Raw genomic sequence first — 24,437 nt, forward strand, 5'->3', positions numbered from 1 at the left:
ACAGCTCTCTACACTAAGCTGTTGTGCCTGTGGTTACAGTACTCTACTTACTGGACTCTGCTACTTATATTCTTCTTAAAGTCACAAATATGGCTATGTTGGTTCAGATAATTAGCCCATCTAACCCCAAATCCTGTCTTCAACAATAACCAGAAATAGATAGCAAAAGGAGAGCACAGGATCAGAGCAAACATGCAGATAACTATCCTCAACCACACTCCCGGCCTTTAACAACTTGACCATTTGGCACTTCATGGGCAGTCTTCTGGAGACAACTCCTCGAAAGATTTCTATGTAATGAAATGACCCATTCTCATTTGGAACCCCTGTGAACTTTTAACATCCCCACACTGTGGGGCAAAACATGCTTTTTTTTTCTTAAATGGTGCTCACATCCCCAACTCTAAGATTCAAACACAAGCCATGCAACTTCCCAAGCTGACCCATCTTTATGGCTCCAAAGGGTCTTGGAGTTTTACCCCCATGCACCCAGCCAAAAGTTGTCCTTGTCTACAATCATCTCATCATGTCCTAATTTTCAAGTATCCCCATCCTCCCATTCCACCAAATATTCAGCCAGTACCATCAAGAACAATGCCATCACAGGCCAAAAGAGCAGAATTGGCAGGGAAGAAAATCCTCTTTGAAAAAACAATATTGCTGGGGGTAGGAAGCAGGCTGTCCACCTCTACACTTGTTGTCTCTCTGTATCAAATCTTCAGCGGATAAGCAAATAAGCATCGCCTTCACAACACAGGAGATGAGTACTGGCATTGTACCTATGTAAGTCAGGTAGAGGGGTAAATTCATTACACTTCCAAAGTAAAACCATTCACATCATCTTTGTAACCATATGGTATTGCCATCACAACACTGACAAAAACATGCAACTGCTACCCAGGCCACCAGTTTGTCTCACCATCACTTTGAAACAACTTCTGTGACCAGTACACATCAAACATTCCTATGAGGGCAGGATTCCCAGATCGGTTTATCAGAACAGCTGTCTACACTAAACTGTCGTGCCTATGGTTACAAGAATGTGCCATGGCTAATCTGGATCTGGGTGGGATTAACTCCCTACAGCTGCTGGTGCTGAGATTTCTGGCTCTATTTAATTTGGCAAAGAACCGCACAGGAAGCTGAAAGACTCAGTCACTATAGTGAAGCTTCTGACATTTTTGTGCCTGGAGCCCAGAGAACCCAAACAAAACTCCTGCCAGAAGTCAGTAAACTATTGAATTCACACAAACAGGCATCTAAACTCAGGTTGTAGTTTTGTTACCAATTTAAGTTGCCCAAAGTGCAAGCTGTCTCTGCCCTCGCCTCCTCCCTTGGCTGGGTATTCCTACTCCCTCTCAGGTGCCAGCACTAGTGTTTGCTTGGCCATGTGCTGAGCTGGCTCAGAGAGCCCAAGGGCAAAGAAAAAAAGAAAGAAAGAAAAAAAAAAAGGAAAAAAAAAAAAGAGAGAGAAACCAGAATGTCCTAGCTTTCAGCCAGATCTGCCTGATTCACCTGGTAGCCACACAAAAGCAAATGCCTGCAGCAGGGAAGTAGCGGCTTCCAGCAAGGACAGAATTACCTCCTAACACTAGGACTGAATTAAATAACCATGAAACAGCAGCGTGGTAGGGCTGTGCTTGCCTTCTACAGAGTTCAGTGGTGTTGCAGCAAAGGGAGGGAACAGGTCTGCTTGTCTGCAGCACCGCATAGATCATGATCCTGCCACGACTCTGGACAGTCACTTCTTAAGATGATTTAAATATCTATAAACATTGCCTGTTCAAGATTAAACAAATTAGTTGGTCTGACAGTGCACATTTACTAATTACTTTGCCAGCCTTTGGATAGTTTATCTAAGCCATTAAGCCTGCCTCAGCTTTTTTAAAACAGAACACACTTGAGTAACAATGTGCTGTTCAGAGCCCAACCTAATTTCACAAGAACTATACAACCTGCCATTTTCATCTCTGCTGGGTCAAAAAAAAGGACTACCCAGCACTCCTTTATCTCAGCCCCTGGAGAAACACAAGAGTCCTAAGTTTAAGTCTACTTAAACTTAGGACACAGAGTAATCTATTCTCCACAAGACTTCATTTTTCCCCTATTAACATTAAATAGGATTATCAGGGAGGGATGGGAGAGTTGCACTGACTATGCCTGTTCTGTGTTTGGGAAGCTTAGGTTGCTGGGAACGCCTACATGGTGTGTATCTGCAGCTAATTAGTGGTAAAAGGCACCTCCTGTGGAGTCTATCAAAGCCATCCTACCCCTACCAGGGTTGCTGCACAGAGATCTGAAGCTCCGCCTTCCATCTAGAGGGAGGCAAGGATTCCCCACACCACACAACACAGTAAAAAATCAAATCCAGGAATCAAACTCAGATATCTCACTCATGAGATCACTAAGACTGGCAGAAACATCGATTTTAATCAAAACCAAATAAAAAGTGAGCCACTGAACCTTCAGAGAGCTGCCACAAGCAAAGTATGTACAGCTTCACTTTAAAAGACAATAACAACAAAAATATCATAGCCGCATCTGTGCTAAAATACATTTGACATCGGCCATGTTAGCCATCCCGCTTGACTTATTCCCACTGGCATGTGGCTTCAAATTTCATCCCTTTATACAGTAATGCCTAAGAGGATTTGCCTCAAGAGAGAGCTGACATGACTGCACCAACCTTCCCCCAAGGGTTCCTCCCTATGGAAAAAAAGCTTTTATTTGCAGCTAGTGCTCTACAGTACTTTCTCCATTCGAGGCTGCAGGGAAAGAAGGCTGAATCCTTGCATCTCTCTGCAACCGGGACCAACTACGCCTGCTCAGTCCTGCAGAGAGAAGGAATCTCATCCTTTTTCTACTGATATAGTCATTCCTGTCACCAGGATCTTGGATCCAGTGTTACACCAACAAGAAATCAAGTCTACAGATTTGCATATTCTCAAACATTTGGTGCCTTTAGTATGCCTCCATTTACAGCTTTGATTCCTCAGGTGATGTCCTCACCAGGAAACTTAACAAAGGATTGTATGAGATACGACCAGAAATGTTCCATGACACAGCCCCTTCCATAATAATAGTCATATATAATGCCTCCTATTAACAAGGGACTTTTTGGAGCTGAAATCAGAGACAATCTGTAAAATACTCCAAGTGAAGCTGCTGAAGTACATTTTAGGACTAAACAGAGGTTTAAGAGTCTTTAGATGATGATAAAAGAGATAAGATATCTACAGTTAAAAACTACAACGTACATTTTCAGGCCTGTCAAACAGCACTTTTTTTTTTTTACCCCCTCCTTTTCATCCAAAGCATCCATCTGCACATAAAAAAAATTCTACCCCATGTGCAGCAAGTGGATTTTACTAAGAAAAATAACAAGAAAATTAGAGAAAGAAATTATAAAACATCCCCTCAAAGATGTAGTAGCAACACCGACTCACCTTCAAAACTGGCCTTTTCATTTTAGTTAGGAAGTTTCACCCTTGTTATAGAAACAGGGACAATTATGTTCTCCAATCTTTAAGGATGGTAGCTGAAAATCATTAGCAACACCTGCATCTGCAAATCATTTTGTAATGCCCTGAATGAAAGATGATAATAAATTGCACTGACATTCATGGAACATTTGCAATTTCATCATTCAAGAGAACACAGGGATTCTGGAGGAGAGGCATGATAGAAAATCTTATGTGATAGGAAATAATATGGGTAGTTTGCATTTATATAGATCCCACCACCTGAGAATATTAAAAAAAAAAATCAGCTATATCTCTGAACATCTTTCATAAGATTCCACAGGCTTTCTTGCCGACCTCAGATCAGAAGACACAAAATAGTGAGTTTTGCTTCAGTTCATAGAGCAGGGTAAAAGGCAGAAGAAGAAACCCGTCAGGAATTCCTTGTTCTACCTACCCCACAGCTTCTTAAATGCTTAAGTGCTGACATCAGAGAAAAAAAATCCTCTAAAACATAATGAAGTGGCACAGAAATATTTATCAACACTGCAATCTGGGATAGAGTGTAGCCTTTTAGCAATAGATGCCGAATCGAGAGATGAAGTAAGTTGCATAGCATATTGCTTATTCCTAAAGCAAATTCTACTGTAACTTAATTAACATACAAATACAATTTTTCTTCTATTCAACAATAAAAGGAAAAATCTATTCTGTTTCCTAATGAACTACAGTTAAAGTTTCTTTTGTTTCAGCTCTCCAAGAGTAGAAATGTACTAGTTCATTTCTTGACTTTTTCTTTTAACCTTGTTTGTTGCAGGAATTTTGAGGAGCACAAACAACCATAAATCAAACAAAACTTCCCAAAACCATTTGGACTTAATTGTTTTCAACACAGTAATTTATATTTCAGTATTATCATGTTGTCTAGCCCTCTTCTAATTTTCCCCAAACCTAAGAACATGGTTCGCTGGGGAGCAAAGAGGAAACCAGGTGGCTTATGAATAATTAGCACTTTTTACAGTACTTCTTCACATGCATTTCTACTAGCATACTATTCTAAATTTAATGGGATTCTGAATACTCTGAACATAGGAGTATTTACATGGAGCAGCATTGTCTGTCTTGGTTGATTTACTGTTGGTAGAAAGAACTCATTAGCTGTCAGGCCAGTTGCTGAAAAGACTATAATGCCAATGCACAAAGTTGACATAATGAAAATAAAGGAAAGAATCTGGGCCAAATTCAGAGGCAATCTGTAAGGTAATGTAATTTATACCCACTTATGTTCACTCAGATTCCCTTAGAACTTGTTCTACCCAATCTATTGATGAATGGGGGAATCTAAATTGATGTAATTTATACACCAAAGAGTCAGAAACGCTATAAGGACCAAAAGTCAGGGGCACTTAAAGTCATGCTTTCCTACATAGTGTTCACTTTGTTAATCTGTCCTGAATCCTCTCTCCTTTTAGTGTTTCAGCCTGTGATTTATGTCATCAAGAATCCCTGAAATGCAATGGGCCAAGTGAGAGGCAGGGTATAAGTAAACGAGCATGATTTGAAGGAAAAGGAAAATCAAAGTTGATATAACACAGAAGCTGTGGAAGCCAGGTGTCTCTGGCAGGCACATCTACTCTCCCCATTGCTTGGATTCAATTTGAGATTTGGCTCTGCATATCCTCCATCACCACTAGCACTTGAATTTGTTACTCAAAAAATACAAGCAGCCACAGCTCACAGACTCTCACTTTAGGACCAGCAAGAACATTATGATGACCTAGTCTGACCTTCTGTATAACAGAAGCCATCAAATATCACTCAGAAACCCCCCGACTGACCACAGCAAGGATGAATGAGAAAGACCCAATGTTGATCTAAAGATTTCAAGTGATAAGGGAATCTGCTGCATCCCTCAGCAATATGTTCTAGTGGTAAATTACCACTGCCTTTCAGAACACACACCGTGTTATCTCTTGAATTTTACCAGCTTCAGCTTTCAACCGTTGGCTCTTTCTTTGTTCTACTAAGCTAGATAAACCTCTTTATGTATTTCTTATAGACTATACACTTGATTGCTTCTCACCCTTCAGTTCAGTGTTCCACATTCTGTAGATCCAGAATCAAGAGAACCTAAACTTTGTAATCAGTTTCAGAATGAGCTGAGCTTGCACTGAAAAGTGCTTATATATGCTATCCTGACAAAAACTTTTTCATTTGGAAGAAGAGACAGGACAGTTGGAACCTGGTGACCATAACTACACCCTTCAGTACCTGAGCACTCCAAAATACTATCAGTTGAAGTGTTTACTCTCTCTGCTAGGCTACCTGATCATACTGGGAGGAAGGTAAAGAGAGCTGGGGTTGCAAGAAGCTTGACTATTAAGCCACTGCTCTTCAGTTCCTTCTAAAGGTCTCTGACAGACAGCTATTCTCTGCTGTTCCACTTTAAGCAAACACTCCATCACACAAGAAAATTCAGATGTTATCACCCTCTGCTAATGTACTGCTAGATGTGTGGTCAGTGGTAACTCCAGTGGCTATGATATATGGTCATATTTTCTGGTTTCCTGTTGAACTACAAAATACTGTGTAACAAAGTCTTCACACCTCAAGGGACATCTCAATGCAAATTCCGTTACAACTTGAGGAGTTGCAGGAACATGTGATTGCTCTGGAGCATCATCCTGGTGTTCTACCAAGCAGTAAATGGGATTATCTGGAACAGGATGATTTCATGTGGTTTGCGTTTTTGTTTCTAAGCCCTACAAGAAGATTGATCAGGAAGTACAATATGCCTCCGTTGTTTCTGATTTCAGAGGCTGGCATGCTAATCTGCTCTGCATAGGCATGGTTGATGCTGCCTGTCCCAGTCAGAGAGATGTTAATGTTATGTACGGTTGAAAGGGCTGGAGCATAGGCTAGTCCAATTTCTCTTATGGCCCGAAATCTGACTCTTGGATAGAAACTAGCTGGCTCTCAGCAAAGTTAATGTTTCTTTATTATCTGTCAGGATTATCTGCTGTTCATTTGGAACATCTGCTCCCCAAGAGGGAGACAGACTTCGCACAGGAGCATCAAACAGAGCCAGGAGGAAGCACATCGCTGCAGCGAACCACAAAGAGCAGCCAGCATCAAACACCAGTTCAGCGCTTTCTATCAGTTAATGCCTTTCATCCTGTGGCCTCCTTCACCTCCAGACTTGGTCTCCCTCTACATTTACACCTTCCCAGAATAAAATCCTTGCTTCCCCCACCCACTTGGTAACCATCATTCAGCTAGTTTGCCTATGACTCATCCACTTCAAAACCCTGCTGACTCACAGTCCTCAAAAAAGAAACTTGCTCAAAGAATGTACTGAGACATGGGTACACCATCCATGCCAATGAGGAACTCATCCAAGTTAACCCGGTCTCGTTAGTAGTGAAAGAGAGGAAAGATGTGTTTCGTTTGTGACTCTATCATTTCAAAACCTAATTAGCTCACAGATATTTATAACCAAAGTATACCTCAATGGCCTGATTTCCAAAAATATTATGCTCTCAGTAGCTCTCACCAAACCTAATGGGCATTCAACAGTAAAAAATAAGACAGGGCTATACAGTTTTTGAAACAAGAACGTAAAGGCTGACTTCTTGGACACCCCCCCCCCCGGTAAAAACTGTGACATATATGTGTGATAATATATGTTCAGCTTTGAAGAACACGTGAAGTCAAAATAACAGCTGCAGAGAAAAAAAGGGTAATAGAAAAAATAATTTAGACATTTCAGGTGGAGTTGTCACTCCCAAGTTGACCGCACTCCTTCACCTTCGTATGGTGAAAACTAAGTTATTGTGGTAGAGAGACAACAGGCCCTCCTTAAAGAACAAAAGTTAAAGAACCAAACACAGACATATTTGCCTTTATTTTTTCCCCCTTCACTGTATAATTACCAACACATCTACTCAGGTAGGTAACAGAACCCTCTTAAACTGAGGGTGAGGGTTTCAGCAGCTTCCTCAGATACATCTCTCTCCATGAGGCAGGAATTCCTTGTGTCTCCTTATAACACAAGCCCCTGAGAAACATCAACGTAGAAGTACTGCAAATCAACTCGATTTCACCTCTGAGGAAGGGAGCATGTTATGGATGAGTTCTCTTCTAATACTGTAGCCCTTCTAACCTATCAGTAAATCCAGGAAATGAAAAGTCACACTGCGAGATGATCCTCCCTGCTCTACCCATTTCTCCTGAACTCCACCAGAATTTCTCCTTCTCCACAAATTGCCTACTAAATGCACAGCCCAGTTCAAATCCACGTCTTAATGATGATTGGTTTACCTTCAATTCTCTCTAAATATGAAATGACTACCAGTTATTTCTCAGTCAAAAGTTACTAGAGACTTCTTTCTGTCTTCACTAGGACACTATTGGAAGCACTCAAATGTTGACAGCAGGTCAGGTCTAGCATGCTCTAATATTTGGAGCTCACAGTCATATGAGATGAAGAGAAAAAAAAAAAAAAGAAAAACAAGAATTAAGAAATGACAGTCATCTTCTGAATTAACCAAGGACTTATTGCTACAACTTGAATTTCTTCAAAAATTTCCTACTGTTCATATTCGAGGAAGACACCCACGCACATAAACTAAGTATAAACTAATCAAGGTATTTTTCTGACAGACTGAAAAGAAAGAGGGAAAACGATGCTATTTTTATTTCTCTTTGAAATTATTGGGAAGAGTCAAGTACTGTGTTTAAACAGACTATGTAGCTGGATAGATAGATTAGCTGCATAGGACTAATACTGAAATGGTTCAGAAGTGAATATCTAAACCAATTAGTAAATCCTCTCACTGTAATCTTGCTAATTTTAAGAACTTTTTCCTATCTACTAATTTAAATATTTTCTCTTACTGGAATTTTTTAAAAGATAAAAGATTGTATCTAACAATTAACATGAACTGATACAGATCTGGTACACATCACCTATAAAAACGCAAATATTATTTGAACATTTTTCAAACAACTCAGATAACATTGAGAAAAAAAAAAAAGAAAACATCTGTAACATTATATATTTGATAACTTGTCTCTTATCTGCTTGATGTGACATTCAGGAAAACACATTTTTACAAGTCAGTAATGTATTGTGAATTTAACACTGGCACTTCTTGTACCCCATAACCTCAGTCAAATCATAAAAAGGAGAAGAAAAATGAGTGGAAAAAACCAATACCCACAACATTTTAAAAATACTATTAAAATGTAAAATTAAATAAGTCTAATAGTTTTTTTCTAAAATCCCACCCAACCTATTTTCTCACCCCCTAAAGAAAGATGTGTCAAAGATGGCTGGGGACAAAGTTCACTGGGGACTTCAAAGTTGCCATCAATCTCTATATAGAAAGCATTCAGATACTGCAGTGATGGACAGCAATATAAAACCCTAAGAGAGAGAGAAAAATAGATAAAATGCCCTCAGGAACAAGTTTCTTTCCAAGAAAGCTTACTAAACCGAGGCTTAAATTGAAACAATATTATTTTTCCATGTTGTAGCAGTCTTTCATCTTTTAACTCTCTATTGTTTGTAATACACTCACAAAAAATTGCATTTCCATCTTAAAGGCCAAATTGTGACATTCCTCTTCCCACTTAGTAATTCCTCATCACATATGCAAAGCTGTAGTTTCAGCAGAGTTGCTTACAAGGTGATGTTCATCTGTGAGCACACCTGGACCACAGGATGGGGCCCAAAGGGAGAACACTTCACAGGTTACCAGTATCCCATCACAAGCACTCTATCTGTCCCAACAAATCACTTCTACCAACCACAACAGGAAGAAAATTAATACAATTAAACAAATCAGACACAGGGTTGGGGTTTTTTTTATCTAGTTGTCTGCTCTAGATATTCCTCCTGTTAACGCTGAGTAAGCAACAGACACAGCAGCACTCGGCAGTAATGTGAAACCCAAACCTAAAATTTCAAAATACATCTCTAATTAAAAAAAGTCAATGACCATTAGCTGAGTGTTAACCCCAAAACTACAGTCTATAAACTCAAGAAGTACTCAGGCCTGCAACCTATACCTAAACCTAGGGAGCCCTGGTGAGGCTCCCTAGCTTTTTAGAAGACTGCATCCTACTTTTTTGTGTGTGTATGTGTGTGGGGGACTTTTGAGCCTTTAGGGTTAGACATTCAAGCTTTTGCCTGCAATCTAGAGGGAGACTGGTACATATACAAACACATATATTGAAAATTTAGATCCTTTTGAACTAAACTACCTTTAGGAATAATAAATTCCTACCACCTAATATAACTATAAGAGCTGGTAACAGACCAAAATGCATGTTTCATAAAAACAAACTCCACCTACCTGCTAGAGAAGCTTCTGTCACATTTTTTCTGTCTAAACAAATAATCATTTCCTGACAGTCCACTCATCTAAAATGCTACAAGATTTTTGAAAATTAAAATGAAATAAGGGAACAAATCACATCCCTCTTCATTATCCAATCTAAATTGCTGAAGGTAAGTAAACAATAAAGTTATTTAAATCATTAACAGTATGCTGCTAACAAAGTGAAGACTTATCTGCTTAGAAAGGTATTTGCTTTTGGAAATACATTCTGTCACTCCTGTAAGAAACAAACAAACAAAAACCCCAAACAAACAAACAAAAACCAAATGAAAACCCAAACTTCTTCCCTTGGTCTCCCAACCCTCTTTTCTTCCCTTAAGAAAAATATAGTAAAAGTGAGAGAAGATTTCCCTGTCAACTCGTAACTGCTATTTTTTTAAAAAAAAGGTAACATTTAAGCCCTAAGGAGCTTCTGGTCTTCAAATGTGAAAAGTACATATGGTTCTAGTTGAAGTTAATAGGAGCTGCAGGTGACCAGCACTTCTGACTCTGAGGCCCCAAGCTACTGTATAGAGCACTGTCCCTTTGAAATTTCAGCCCAGCATTTATCAGCAGCCAGCTTGCTGAAGAGCTAGACACATCCATTCCTTTCCCCCCAGAGTATTTACTTTTCAAAAGCACTGAATAGTTGTGGGAAACACAGCTCTCCTGCAACATTACAGCCCTAGTGAAACAGGAAGTGAGCATGAAAAAAATACCAACTCTAATCCTCACTGAGCGCGAGCCCCCAGCCATTGCACACCATGATATTTCCAGAGCTCTCATCTGCTGGGAATAGACTTCTTGTCTCACACTGACCTCAGCTGCTTTGCTCTTTTGTCCAGTTCCATTACGTTCTCCATGAAGTCAGCCAGCAACATCAGCTAAGACTTCATTTGTTAAGTGCCAGCTGACCAACACAGACACCTCCAGAGAGCCACACCATGGCTTCCTTCACATGGCAACACCCAAAATCTTCCAAACAGCAATGCATGGGAAACTGGCCATCAAACAGCAAAGGTGGGAAAAGTAAAGCTCAGGGAAACACAAAGGTAGTTGTGAAATGATTGTGCACAACTGCAACCCTAAATATTAGGAAAGCAAAGGAAAAAATTTAACAGTGAATGAACTGGGAAGGCAGAGTGACTCATTCCCAAGGTGATGGAGTAGCACATGGTATATGGGTAAATAATAAACACTAGTTACCATCTACCATCCGGATCCTGGCACTACTTTGCAATGCAACCTCCCACCAGGAACTTCACTTCTCCCTCCTGCCGTTCCTACCCACCTTTGTGAGCCTGCCTTATTTACATTGCTCACAGTCCCTGCCTGTAAGAGTTTATCTCTTACCCTGGTTTTGTACGAAGCTCAGCACAACTGAACTGCACAGTCAGAGGCAGTCTGCAAACAGCAAAATACCATAAAAAAAATAAAGAGGGGAAGAGTATGATTGGCTTAGGAAATACAATCGCAATATCTAAATTTAAAAAAAAAATTGTCATGGTGAAATGACAGAACAAGCATCATGACATACATGTAAGCATTAGGTGAAAGAAAAATGAGAACTAGTAGAGCTCTTAAAAGGGTGAGGAGGGGAAAAAAAAAGGGAGATCTGTTAAATCAAAAAAGATGGACAAATTGCAGAATAAAAATAAGACTTAGGGCTTTCCTTCCATTCATTTCATGATAACAGTGCCCACACCTCATGCCTCAGGTTTCTCAAAGTCTGTCCTTGTCACCTAAGCTTTGAATCATCTCTTTGCCCCTCGGGTTGGTTAAAAAGAAGGCATGAACTTACCTGACAATCTAACCTGGGAGAAAATGAGAATAGGGGAAAGAGGAGGAAGGAAATAAAATCCACACGTCTCTACCCCAGAATAATTGACTAGCACAGAAAAGAAGTCACCCACAGAAGGTTAAGAAATAATAAACAAGTAATAATTTACTCCCTTGCTAAAACACCAAGAGAGATGAAGCACAAACGCCTACTTCATTGGCTGTTGTTGGAGCATGGCAGTCATAGTTCATTCCTCAACACACACCATAAAATCAAAATCTACATCTTTGTGGCCATTGGCACAGTTCTTTGTTCAGCTTCAAAAACACCAATAATCAACTCTTGTTTGTAGCATTTTCACATACTTAAAACAAAACCCTTGGGATGCAAGTTATCAGCATCAGAAATATCATCCATTTCTCGCCCATCTACAAAGTACCTTTGAGCCAAACAAGCTGTGATTTTTAAAAATGCAACTATTTCCAACACAACAGAGAGGGAAGCACATATGACAGTGTTACAAGCCAAGGTGAGAGTAATAAGAAGAGTAATGACAACAGAAAATCTAAAATAAGTCCTGGTAAGGCACACACAACATCATGCATGAAAAAACCAAAGCCAGCTGGCTGTGACAAACCCTTATCTATCAACTACTGATTTAGCTAGCACCCACATATAAATAACTTTTTCAGTATTGCCTTGCTGATTATCAGGTTGCTATAGATTGGAAAACTTAAACTAAAGGACTTGAACATAGACCAGTTCTTACATGATGGTGGAATTATGACAGTTGATTTTAATACCCTTCCCATCAGCACCTAACAAGGCTGGCAAGGGACAGTGAGGCTGAGGGCTGTGCATAGGCAGTGTTAGAAAGTGCTTTTCCTTTTGTTACCTGAAGACTGAACTAGTCTTTTGAATCCTTATCCAGGTGTCTGCTAATTTTTTTGTGTCTTCTGGCAAAATTTGGGCCAAGTATTGTTCAAATCAACACGACACTGCAAACTGGGCCCTGATCTGCCTCTCATAGCACTGGTCAAACACCACAAACATGCTATTCACCTGGGCACCTTAGCAAGACTGTAGACAACCACCATCCCCAACACTGAAACAACACAGGGAATTCCTCTTCTCCAGAAATTGCATCCTCTCCCCCTACTCCCTTTCTCCTCCTCCCCCACATAAGAGCTCAAGAGGAAGCTGTAACATTAAATCAGCTAGGCAGGTTCAGGGTCTGGCTTCCAATAAGCCATTTTGCAAAGTGCTCTGTAATCCTGGATACCCCATCTTGGAGTCATGTTGGGTCCAGTGTCAAAAGTTTTGGAGACCTCCATCTGCAGAAGTTTTGGTCACTCAAAACTTCTGGATAAACAGAGAACAACATGCCACCTTCTGCAAATGTTTTGCCTTTATTTTTCCAGCTTTGCCTCCATTCTTATACCCCTCATGCACTACATTTGCTCATAAAACAGCAACAATATTCCCAGCCTCCAGTTTCTGCTCAAAAAAAGAAGGTGTGGATGCTACACAAATTTACCTCCAAACACTTGCTAATCTGGTATAGGCTCCCAAAAGCTGAGACCATATATGCATGCAGCCATTACATGAGCAAATAAGGTGTTTAAGGCACCTCTTAGAATGGGCTCTGAAGATTAGTTAATGTTTATACAGGCCACTGAAAATTGAAATGACTGCTACATGCTAAGTATTACCATCACCAGGGATCCATTTAAGTCAAAGCAAGGCAGACAGTGAAGGAAACAAAACTTATTTCTTCTGTCCAGCACAATTACTGCCAGACTTATGCATGCTAAAAACACCCAATAACCCATCTAACACAGTAAATTAATGTTTATGCTATTAAGTTTAGACAATCTTATGCTGAAAGCTTTTCAAACTACAGGAAATTGCATGTTGCACACGGACAACTGCATACAATTACAGTGATTTTGTAAAATGGCAGAGATATAAAGCAGAAGCTGAGTGGTCAGAAAGGCTTCTAAATCACGTAGATAACAAGTATGTCCTGGCGGGCCAGTAGTCTACAGCTTTCTCACAGATGTTTCTAGAGCCAGGAATTATATCCATAACCTCAAAATTCAAGACAACTCAGTGCACTGCACACCTGTATCTGTGAGCCAACGACAGACACATGGGATCAGCATGACTACTACTGCCATTCTGGAGTCACTGTGTATCAGCCAGATTTATTATTATCCCAGATTTATTATTATCTTGCACCACCAACTGACACCCATTGTAAAAGAAACATTGAAAAGGGCATGGAAATATTTGGATCAACTCTGGTGTTTCTTTAGGATGCAAAAGCTCCAAAGAGATACAAAGAGCACAAACACGACATCCAATGAGTGCGAGTGTGATGCTCTCCCAGGCAGAAAGCTCCCAGCTGCTGTGCTGAAGGCCACAGCAATGTCTGCTTTATGCTTGTTTTCAGGAAGGATTGTTTAACAGTACTTAGTGCAAGCTCGACATTGACACAGTAAACGTCGTCTTAATACAGCCTAGGTAAAGCATTCAGCTTAGCAAGTCCTGCTGCACGCTTTGTCAAACATCTGAAGGACTACAGTGCCTCTAAATTTTTTCTGATGTCTTTCAGGTATAGAGCTGTATTAAAGGTAGTTTTCATGAATGCAAAACCAGGCAGAGGCTTGTCTAAGAGCTATCGGTGCTATTCTTTACCTTATTCATTGTACCTTTCACAGTACTTTTCATCACCAGTCTCCCTTCCACTGAACAATTTCAGAAGTGTCATTTGCACACAAAACGAGTATAATATATTATACCATTCCGTTGCATATGGTAGATTATCAGTTTGTGTATATCAGCTAAGCAGAACATTGACAGCTGTGTAGACATATCTCAGCTGATACTGAAAGAAATCTTGTCGGCAGTTCTGATCTTAGAGTTAAATGCGCTGAAAAACTTCATTAGGCTGAGAGGCTGATACGATTTTCTGGAAGGAACACTAAACGAATGCAGCTGATAACACCATCTTTGCAAAAAATCCTGTTTGCTTTGTCTTTAAAAGATATTATTCTCAAGATAAAAATATCCTGACTTACAAGTGATATGTTCCTGGTGTTTGTGTTCACAAAATCTGAATTTTATATTTTAAGCTGTGTGTTATGCTTCATTAATATGAAATCACCACCCTGCATCACAGACATATTAGCCGAGCTCCAAGTGACCTAATTCATTTTTAATATTTCATAGTTTGTTAAAAGCTGAAATGAGAGATCACTAACACAGCTTTGACACTCCCTGTCATGAATCAAAAGATGTAGGGAAAAGGTCATGTACTTACTAACTGGCACCAAACTAAATTCATCACTATAAAATGAGAGAACAGAAAATGAAGACTGCGTTTCCCATTATGCTTCTCTCTCTGTAAGAGCATCCATCAGCTTGCACAACACCAAAAAGCAGAATTTGTTTATATGCATGTCCCCCAATAAAAGGTCAGAGAGAAGTGAGAAAGTGAAGAAATAAGGATTGCAGCCTTTGTCTAAGCAAGTAGTTCCTTCCCTTTAAAGTATATTCAGCCGCAACAGCCTTTGAAGACCAAAAGGAGAAACAATTCCCAACCACATAAAGAAACTAACAAGTCCCTTATATGGGTAAGAATTGCAGTGTCTTTTTTTTTTCCACAGCCGGAAAAATTAGAACAAGAGGGAAAAATAGAGCAAACTTTAAACAGGCAGCTCTCTGAGCGCCGGGGAATTCACACAGGCACATCATTTCAGCTTTAAGAACTGCCAAATACTTTCTTCTTGAAAGGGAAGGAGGACATTACACCAGATGAGTCCCTGAAATCTAGATTTTCACTCTGCTGCTGTAACTATGGATACCTAGCTTTAAAAACCTTTTGTGATGTAGTGGTACACCAGGCTCCCTTATCTCCTCCTCTGGTGAGACGCCTCCATCTGAAGTTCCCTAAAGTCCCTTTATCTCACCGATGCACCACCTCAAGGTTTTGCCAGCTCTGGGTCTGTGCATCCAAAACGTCCCTCTGCACTACCAACCACATCTTCAGTCTGCCTCTCACCCTCCCATAACACTGGGACAAGCATTGCCACCTTCTCAACCAGGAAGGCAACTAGATTCCATCACACGTTGCCCCAAATGACCAGAGAGTTTCTCACAGGCAAGACACACAGGACTTGTTGGTTGATCTAGTCCTGCCATCTCCCACTGGCATGAGGCAGAAAGGTCAGGCTCCTGTGCAGCGTCGATACTGAACTTTGAATTGCTCAGCCTGGCTGGTCTCTAAATATAGCTGGGCAGAGGAAGGGCTGTGAAAGTGGGTGGGGAAGGGAGTGGGACAGAAGCCAAATGAGCAATCAGTTAAATAAAACAACATTATGTTGGTCCACCAGTAAGATTCTCTCATTCTCCTCTGCCACATTCTGCATCAGAGTATTTAAGTGCAGTTTCAGGATTTAGTCAATTAATGTAAACTCACAGAATAAAAACAAACTGCTGCTTGATTTATACTTGGGGAGGGGGGAATACAAATCTGTTCAAGAACTTCTCTTCTTGAATAAATTTTGAATCACACAGGAGTGACATCACTTCCACAACATGACGGCCCATAAGTCATCACCAGCCACATGGTACAAACCATAAAACATGTGTCATGAAGACACCAATGAGGAACAAAATATCAGAGTGCTTTACATTGTAAACATGCAATCTTATGCGTCTTCTGGCTTCTACTATGATCTATATAAGTCAGGTGGTTTATTTAATTCATTTGCATTTGAATTAAGTCAATACAGTTAACAGAGAAACCCTCATAGAAAATCTGTCCAAACAATTTCATCTGCATAAATATACCACAAATGAAGCACTTCAAAAATCTAAATACTTACTTTTTAATAAACAACCATATTTGACACTGAAGTTGACTTTACAACAAATAAGAGAGAATTTATTTCCACCACAGTTGCATACAAGCAAGCGCAAAAACAAGACAAGAAAGAAAGAAACAAAGAAAAAAGGAAAAAGGAAAGAAAGAAAAAAAAAAGTCTTTCAATCCAAAGAGCAGGGAAAATAATCTTTTTCCCATATTTGACAATGTCAGATCTGAAGTCTTTCAGCTAATAAAAATTTCTAGGAGAAGAGATTAGTCTTCGCTGTAAACCAACAAAATATAAAAGACAGTATGACTGAGGAATTCAACAGGAGCTTCCTATCTGCAGCTACAGATAGGACAAGCGGCCTTTACTTCACTTTTCCATTTGGAAACACTGTATCCTCAGAAAAAAACTTACATAGAAAACTGACTTGTTTCAAATTTTAAAGAGACTACACAGTATTCTTACCTTAAGAATTTAATAAATAAAAGCAAAACCAGCTCTACAATAGTTTTTGTGGATTAACCGCACTTAGTCTCTTACAGAAATTGTTAATCTTGATTATAGGCACTGGGCTCCATATGAGACATCTCGTATGGCAATTAGACTTCCACTCTGTATAAATCATATCTCAATTGTGGCAGAGAGTGAGACAGAAAGACAGAGCATCTGGTTTAGGCTGCTCATTCTCTAAAATTATAAATCAGGATAAATAATGTTAAATAGAAATTATAGCCACAGAAAATACAAAATCCTGTTAAGTATCAAATGAGATATGTCCTCATCCATTTGCACAATGTAGAATTATTTTGATAGACTGTTCTTATGTCTCTTGTGATAGTATATATATATATATATATTTTTTTTTTATAAACCTGCATATTTTTCATCTGTCCTGGTTTTGCCAAGGTGAACAGTATGTGCTTTGTGGGCCTGATTCTGTCTTGCTGAATCAGTGAATCTTTTTCATTGGTTTTTCAAATAAAGCAGAATAGATGCTTCTCTCTATAACTTACTATATTATTGTTAATCTACTACTTAAAATGTTGGTACATCGTTCTGCATCAGTAGCCACCATTCTCAGGCTCATACCTCGTACACTTAAAGTAGCTCTCTGTGTAAAAGTGTTTACTTCTAAACTTCCTTCTGTCACTCAATCTTGCCCATATGAGTGGGAAAGCAATTGCAAAACATCAGTACAGAAACACTGGCAGTATAGGTTCTGACAATATCTGAGTAAATCACTGTTCTCTGTCTCCCTTCTCTGCCCATCTGCAGTCTCTGGTATGGAACAACTATATCATAAAAGCTCTTATTCACACATGCTTTTGATATTACACTATTTAATCGCATACAGCTGTAGCTGATGAGACTGTTACAAAACACAATTTTAACGCAGCACTGGAAGCAAGTTCTGGAGACACATTAACTGTTTTCCTCTACATAAAATTTCTAGCATTAAAAGACTTTTCTTCAAGGAAAAAAAAATAATTAATAAAACCAGACCACTTGTTTTTTTAAAAAAATCTCTTCTCCTGGACAACCCAGAATGGGGTTGTTTGCAAGTGAATTCAAAGTCCCTGCCTGGAGTACAGATAGTGACAAACCCACTTCCCCCCAACAAAACAAAACAAACAAACAAAGGAAAAAATTAGAAAATCCTGCTCGCAATTACATGCAAAGGGAACACTATCCAGGCTACTCATAGCAAGACCTGAAATGAACTCAGACATTCTGCTTGGAATGCATATTTTCTTATCTGTTTTATAATTCATGGAAATCTAAGAACCGACAGTCTGATGATTTTTACCAAGACACTTGAATTAAAATGTGAATATACCATCTTGTGTGTTTTGAAAGGCCCTCATGCATTAAAAACCAAACCAGTCCTTTTTTGGAGCACTGTACTTTATTTTGAAAGGGTATCTTGTATAAGGCATTCTAAATTATAACTATTAACAAAGAGTACATGCCACAGCAAGGTCCTTGTAGCCTAATCTGGCAAACGCTTGCAACTTCCATCTTTTGTTACGGAAATAAAATATTTGCTTGCAAAATAAGTATCCATAGACTATCATAATAAATAAATATTTGAGGGAATCAAAATTTGAATTTTCCTTTTCCACAGGTTTGGTCTGGGTTTTTTTGTTTGGTTGTTGGGGTTTGTTTTGTTTGGGTTTTTTGGGAATGTGTGGGTGTTGGTTTGGGGGTTTTTACGTTGTTTGTTTTTAATTTAAACACGCTTGCATTGAGGCAACACATGAAAGGAAGATCAACCAAGAAAATCAGTGCCATTTTAATACATATCAACGTCTCTTACAACAACAAAAGTATTTTTATCCAAGCATGTAAAGGGAAAGCAAATCATTTCATATATTTCTGCATTTTTCAGAGGAACATAACTTTTATCTTCCCCAGTGTTTAAACCAACTGGCAAACACTAGATTTCGACATTATTATTATCTAAATTATAGCCAGGCTTAAATATTTTTAAATGGCATTTAAATGAATTCATATTTCTATCTTGTAGGCATTTAAAACACGCTGTGACAGACTGAATCAAACAGGGCCTAAGTGCGAACAAACTTCATTCCTAGAAATGCATTTCTCTATTTGCAAGTGTTTGCCTTTACTTTGGCACGATCACATGGGCTCCAGCTAGACTTTTGAGCTCTGGCAGCGATCCAAGCTGCAGATGGTTGGAAATGCAGCCTGAAATCAGTGTGTGGTTGATGAATTACTCCTTACACCTGACCCCTGCTTCACACCAGGCACCAAGCACAATCTGAACACTACTAGCCAGAGAAGCCCTGTCAGGCATCTCCGTATCTGGAACGCTTTCTTCAAGGCCTTCTGTACGGCCAGATGGCCAAGAGCGGGGAATGCCGTAAAGTCACTAAACAGAAACGTGAGTGACAAAAGAGCATGGGTTTGGTAGGTACGAGGTGAAGAGAGGCAAGAGCTTTGCGCTGATTCTAAATGTGTGCTTTCTAAATGAGGTTGATGGAGCAAGCAGGGAGGTATGCTCATGGCACACAGCTGAAAGAGGTCCTCAATTCCTTTGTGCAAAAGGATGCCCTAAAAATGGCAAAAAGGAAACATAACACACACCCAAATGTGCACACATAAAATTACTACATCAAGCTTAAACTTTTCTAAGTACACCTGTTAGAATTTCCCAATTGTTTTGTCCTCAGCTGGGTATGTATCTGTCGTTTCAGGAACATGGTCATTAAGCTGCTCTGCCCTACGGGCCAGTCTGCACACCTTTCACATCCTCAGAGACAGAGTTTTATTCAAGTAGGTGTTGGGAAATAACACTTCTTCCTTTTGCATGTGTTCACACGTGCATCAGACACACAGAGATGAAGAGGTACTGTGAGTACAGTAAACACTGCCTTTCATTTGGGGTGTTTCAGCCACCTGACTGCATTACAGAGTCAACACCATGAGAGTTAAACTACCAGACCCAAACCATGACTAATAAGTAGGAAGTATCTGGAGAATGCATGAAAGCAAACCGCACGGAAATAGCTGCTTAACTGGCATATTTTTACCCCAAGTGCAGGTACAGTGATCGTAAAATGAACAATTCCTGTCAACAGGTAACTGTGGCGCCTCCTCCTTTCTACCCAAGTGATTCAGGTTTCTTTTCAGTATGACCTTAAAAAGAGTCCTAATCATAAGCTGCAGAGGACAACGATAAAACACATCATCTACTAATTTAAGGAGGCTGCTTCAGCTCTATTCAGTGAGGTTAATATTTTCCCTCCCTTTTTTCACATCATTACATGGTATTTCACATTGCTTATTTTTTGTTTTCTTCTGTGCAAAATGGCAAAGAGGAAAGAATTTGCATCAGCAAGCAAGCAACAAAAGAGAAATTCAGACCACAATATAAGATTTGGCATCATTATCATTTTGTATGTCACAATTTGCAACATACCCCTGTAAACCAGTTGTTTGAGTAGTTACACCATCAGCAAGGATGCAACTAAGGAAATTCACCTAAAGTCTCAAAATCAAATAAAAAAATACTATAGATTCTCATCAGATATACATGAGCTGAACCACCTTCACACAATATTCTATGCAACAAAAATAGAAGACTATACTTCACCTACAACAATAACCAAAAACACTTTTTCTGAAATAAACTCCTAGGACAACTGGACCCTACTCTTAGGATCTGCCTAAAGAAGTTTCAACACTATACTTTCAAACTGAAGTTGCCAGACAGTATTACGTCCAAATGAGAAAAATAAGACTATGTCTTTCCTCACACTCAGTGCTTGCACTTAAGAGACATATTAAATTCCTTGCAATTGTCTCTTAAGAATTGATACCTTCCCCCACCCCCCTTTTCTTTCTTGGATGACAACAGGTTTTCCTAAACCTGAAATTAAAGTTTTAGCTTCAGTGGTGGCATTTGATAATGAAGGAACACAAGTAAATTGAATGAGTGCGTGCTTCATGTTCCACAAAAGGCCACAAAACACTAAAAAGTTAAAGCAATCAGACAAACATATGGAATCCATATTTTTACTATTTATAATCCCATTACCCATATAGCTATTCATTTACACCATTTCTGCACGACAACATGCTAGCCACGTTAGAAGACAGAAACACAGACTGAAATCTTGCGCAGCTCTGTGCTCCCCTGCGAGAAGGACATGATGTACAGTAACGCGGTACTTCTCATCGAAGAACCGAGACAACTTCACCAAACAAGCAAAGAAAAAGCTACACTTCACCCAAACGAGCTGGGGAACATGAATTTCCAAACTTTGCCTGTTGAACATGCTGTCACTCTGAATTTCACAAGCTGTACAGAAATACCATAAGAAAGCCTAGAATTTCTTTCTTAATTACAAATGAATGCAAACCTCCCCTCTCCCGCAGCATGCATGACTATGAGCATAAAAAGACATTCTTTCTGCAGAGCTGAGTCCTATCATGCTTGATACAAGGAACAGTTTTTGGAAAATAAAAAGCTGACGCTCTCAGGCTGGTTGGAATCATACAAAGGTTTATTAATATGTGTTGCTCCAATAGGCATGATAAAAGATACAGCTCTCCTCCACAACATTATGTGATTACCCAACTATTAGCTTTAGACATACAATGGACCTAACTGCTTTAAAATGTCCCAGAAGCTGACGGCTAGCTTTAGGGTAACAAAATCCAGATGCTGCCTGTCTGCACTACTTTAAAGTCTTACGTGCTATAGAAGAGAAATACTTGTGCCTGTATATATATGCACATGTATACGTGTTTATTATTTTGGTTTTATGTATGCACTTAACTGTGGACCAAGGAAAATAAGAAAAAATAACGGCATATAAAATGTATCACCATTTGAAATGTTACCTGTCCTTATTGTAATAGTGAAAGTGTGCAAGGACAGATGCACATGACTTTCCACGGGGCTGATAATTTTATATACTGGCAATAAAAATGCATTTAATTTATTTTTTTAAGCATTGGGTTAAAAACAGTCATAGTGCAGAAAAGTTATTGTTGCTATTTTAAGCTCAAATATAAGAGTAATTTTCTAAAAAGCTTATTTTAAAAAGTTTTTAAAAATGAGATAAAAAAGGAAAAAAAACCAAAAGGACGACTGGCAAAATGTAAGCTACGTGAGTAAAAGGCATGGAATGTCCAACATTTCTCCTCCAATACTCGAGGCTATTGTTCTTTCAAAAAAACACCATCAATTGTTTCATGTCCTTGGCTTGCCAGGTTTTGAGGAATAGCAGCAGCCTGCGTCCCCCAATCCCCCAAACGGTTAAAGCTATAGGCAATATTGCAGTCAAGCTAGTGACGGGCTGCTGCTGCAACAGCAACATTACACACTAAATGGTCACAAAGGTAAAAAGCTATTTGGACTGACCTTGAAAGGAAGAAGGGGGAAATTATAAAAATCACTCCAAAACACAAAATTACAAAAGGCTGAGTTGCATACCAAAAAAAATTCTGCACATTGCAATGGAAGAAAGAGCAAAGCAAAGAATGAGAGGTATCCCTGCCATGAATTACAAGGCTGTAATCATACCGAGTGGTTCTGGTGTCATCACAACTCCAACCGGCCTGAATCACAATTTTTACAATTAGTTAATTTATATAATACAGTAGTTGGGCTATAAACATTACCGGAAAAGTAATTTTTATAAACAAGGAAATATAACTTATCCTTTCGAAACTGCAGCCAGATAAACGTGCTTTAAACCAAAAGTCTGGACAAGTCAGCCTCCCTTGTGGCACTTCACCACACACAGACACACATATCAAATGTCCCATGTGTTAAATTTGCCACAGAGGTGCGACTTATATATGTGTATGCAGTGCCATACCCACGTTTGTGTACTCCTGCCTTCGTTTTTCCCTCCTAAAGGATGTTTGTTTATTTACAGAAACTGGTAATGTGTGGCTGTGAGGCCACACTTTACCTTGTGAAGTGGGTTTTTTTTTCCTTTTTTTCTTTTCCCTCTCCAAACACAGTGTCCTAACAAGGTTTGCAAACTTTCGGTTTAGGGTTTTCTTTTGTTACTGTCCCTTGGTCACACAGGAAATCTTTCCAGAGAGCTGACTCTTATACAATGGCATTATAAAAATAAAGCTTTAATTAACTAACTCATCGCCAGGTAGCAGAGACTTGACCCAGCCTCTTTAGACAGGCAGGCCTGCTTTCCAGTCTGCTGGCATTTTAAAAATTATTTAAAAAAAAAAAAAGAAGAAAACGGAAGTGCCTGTGATGGATACGCTCTCCAAAAGTAGTTACCCTCTATTTCTAGACCTTTTAAATGCAAGAGAGTACAACCGTATCACCCTCAATATTTAATGAAATATTAAAAGCAGTGCAATGCACTGAAACAAACTCCATCAGATTTACAGTCGGTTAGGTCTGAGCTCTCCTCCGAGCTCCACAGCATCCCCTCTTCAGCTGATTAAAAGTTTGAGTTGTCACAGACAGCTTTTCTAACAGCAAAATGCTTTTAAGCTGCGAATAAACTGTAGAGATCACTGGAAAAGCCACCAAAAGTGTTTCATGTCTGATGCTGTCCAGAGCAATCGTTATCCCATGCCATAATAAACATGCTACCTGCCCGCTGTTACGATAGCGTTAACCGCACTGTTCTCCCCAAACAATAAAAGGAATTAGCCGACGCCAGCAGCCTCTGGGGGAAAAAAAAATAAAATAAAAAGAAATAAAGGGGAAGGCAGACGGTAACCTTCCTGCCTCTCTCACGCCCGCTTTCTGCCTACTAGCTCGTCTCTCTGTGCACTGAACCCGAGGAAGGGACGGAAAAATCGCCAAAGAGCAGAGGCGAGCCCGCAATTTGCGCGGCTCCGCTCTCCATCCCCCGCCAAGAGCCCGGCCCCGCCGGTCCCTACCTTGGTTTGGAGATAGTGGGGGTAGTAGTAGGTGTACTGGGGGTACATTGGCTGCTGGTCCAGGCGTTTGCCCATGTAGCTGGAGTCCTTCTGGCTGGTGCGGGGAACTCGTTGGCAGGGTGTAGTGCCCCAGGGCCTTTCTTCCTCTCACGCCGCTATTCCTGACAGCGCGGGCGACGGAGGAGGCTGCCGAGACTCCCTCGCCGTCTACCGCGCGCTACTTCCAGCACAGCCAAAAACGCGCCCGCACGAACATAAATGTGTGTGTGTGTGTGAAAGGGGTGCGTGCGGGTGTGTGTGCGGGTAGGTGGAAGCTCCGTGCCCGGGTGCCCGCGGCGGAGCAGTCCGCCTCCCACGCTGGCAGCAGCGTGCCTCCGGCGGTGCCCACTGCCCGGCTCGGGAGGGAAACGTCCTGTGAGAGGAGCCGGGAAGACAGTGCAACTCCAAACCTCCGCAGAGCCGCTCGCTCTCCTCGTCCTCTCCTCGGCTCGCCCCGCTCTCGAGCCCTCCCCTCTCCTTTCGCTTCTCCACCCACCCC

The 24,437-nt window shown here is 40.1% G+C and overlaps 1 protein-coding gene across 7 annotated transcripts in view; it reads right to left on the minus strand.

Annotated features, from left to right (window-relative positions):
- Positions 1 to 24,437, minus strand: part of RBMS3 (RNA binding motif single stranded interacting protein 3) — a 597,177-nt gene that overhangs the window by 417,543 nt on the left and 155,197 nt on the right. For 4 of the 7 annotated variants that reach the window (XM_027897804.1, XM_027897793.1, XM_027897828.1 and 1 more), the window contains exon 1: positions 23,900 to 24,395. The exons of the other annotated variants lie outside the window; for them this stretch is intronic. In XM_027897804.1, the coding sequence (XP_027753605.1) occupies positions 23,900 to 23,974 (75 nt within the window). In that variant the 5' untranslated portion in view covers positions 23,975 to 24,395. Of the gene's footprint in view, positions 1 to 23,899; positions 24,396 to 24,437 lie in introns of those variants that run through there. 7 annotated transcript variants of the gene reach the window in all.

The sequence above is a fragment of the Empidonax traillii genome, unplaced genomic scaffold (assembly GCF_003031625.1).
Source record: "Empidonax traillii isolate 1590-97213 ecotype Southwest subspecies unplaced genomic scaffold, ASM303162v1 scaffold19:size3308961, whole genome shotgun sequence".
NCBI lineage: Eukaryota > Metazoa > Chordata > Aves > Passeriformes > Tyrannidae > Empidonax > Empidonax traillii.